Source organism: Camelina sativa, chromosome 20, assembly GCF_000633955.1.
Source record: "Camelina sativa cultivar DH55 chromosome 20, Cs, whole genome shotgun sequence".
In the NCBI taxonomy this organism is placed as follows: Eukaryota; Viridiplantae; Streptophyta; class Magnoliopsida; order Brassicales; family Brassicaceae; genus Camelina; species Camelina sativa.
The window spans coordinates 9,243,914-9,245,338 of record NC_025704.1 but is presented as its reverse complement, the minus strand read 5'-3'; the positions used below and the strand labels follow the sequence as shown (position 1 = coordinate 9,245,338).

Below are 1,425 nucleotides of genomic sequence, written 5' to 3'. Positions count from 1 at the left end.
TCTTAGGTTAAAGCCAATCTTCATCCGTGGAAGTAATGTGTTGGTGGGATAGTCAAAGCTTTGCCATAGAACACGACCCGAGACTCCCCCTGGCCCTATCTCTCGGACCACAAAGTTCCCGGAATCGAGTAAAGTGGCAGACACATTCCCGACCGATGAAAGCTTCCCGGCTAGTCTTTGGTTCACCAAGATTGGAAAAGCATTTGCTTGTGTGATCTTTAGAACTCCATTGACATCAATAGATAGAGAACCAGATGAATCAGAAATCGATTCACTCGGGTTACCCACCCAAACAGGATTGAATAGACTCCTTTGAGACCAGATACCAAGATATCTAAGACCAGCTGACCCGAGTTCGTAAGTAGATGATTCTTTAGGTGTAAAGAATCCGAGAGTGAAGATTTCACTCGCGGAGGTCAACTGCTCCCAGTCTCTGAGCTGCTTCCCCGGTTCTAACGTATCGGTTTTGAGTGGTGAAATGGCAAAAACCGACCCGAGAAAAGTCGGAATGAAAATGAGAATGAGGGAAGCAAGAACGGGTGAAAGTGTCATTTTTGTTTGCTTGGTTAAGTGTTTGTTGCACTTTAAGATATCTCCTAAGAGAGATTTATATATAGCAACTTTTGTCCCTCTTGCACACTCTCAAGTCTTTGGTCTCTGTTAGGGACTTAGCTAGCAGCCCCATATGCTTTAAAGAAATATTAAGCCCCACTAGCAAAGAAGCTTCTTTCAAAGTGTTTTATTAGACTCGCTTTCGGAGGCAGAATTTTCAAACTCAACCCATGATTGGGTTTTAAGTAATTTTTTTTTTTGAATAAAATGTAAAAAATTTATTGGAAAAAAACGTTTTTACATCAAGTGCAACAGAAAGTTAAAAAAGTTTAATAGTGTAAGCAGGGTTTAAGTAATTAGTTCACTTGTGGGCTTGTAATGTGACATTGTAGATGACAAGATTGGGATTGTAGTTTAAGCTTAAATTGGGACATAAACTTTGTTATTGGTGTGGAAAATGAAAACGCGTCTGGAGGAATCATATATATAAAAGTAGAGTTTCAGTCTCTCTTTATTGGTCCACTTGGCAATGCAATTTTAACAAAAAAAAAAAATATTAAAACACAAATTTAAAACAATTAATTTTCACATTTAACTCATATAATATAAAACTGAAATTTTTATAGATTCTCCTTATAAATTATGCATTAACTTTAATTCTCCACTAAGTTGTATTAATCAATTGTATTAAAAAAAAGAATAAATTAGAATTGTAACTCTCATTTTTCTAAATGTAATTTTTCATCATTTCTCTTCCTATAAATACTCATTATCTTATTCTCTTAGTCTATCACTCTTTCATTCTCTCATCTTCTTCCACTACTCTCAAATCTCTTTTTTGTTTTGTTTTGTTTTGTTTTGTATTTTTTTTGT

At 35.4% G+C, this 1,425-nt stretch overlaps 1 protein-coding gene across 1 annotated transcript in view; it reads right to left on the bottom strand.

The window, feature by feature from the left end:
* LOC104772351 (G-type lectin S-receptor-like serine/threonine-protein kinase CES101) overlaps nt 1-721 on the bottom strand; it is a 1,689-nt gene extending 968 nt beyond the window's left edge. Inside the window, exon 1 of the mRNA XM_019242359.1 lies at nt 38-721. Within this exon, the coding sequence (XP_019097904.1) occupies nt 38-552 (515 nt within the window). The 5' untranslated portion in view covers nt 553-721. The remainder of the gene's footprint in view (nt 1-37) is intronic.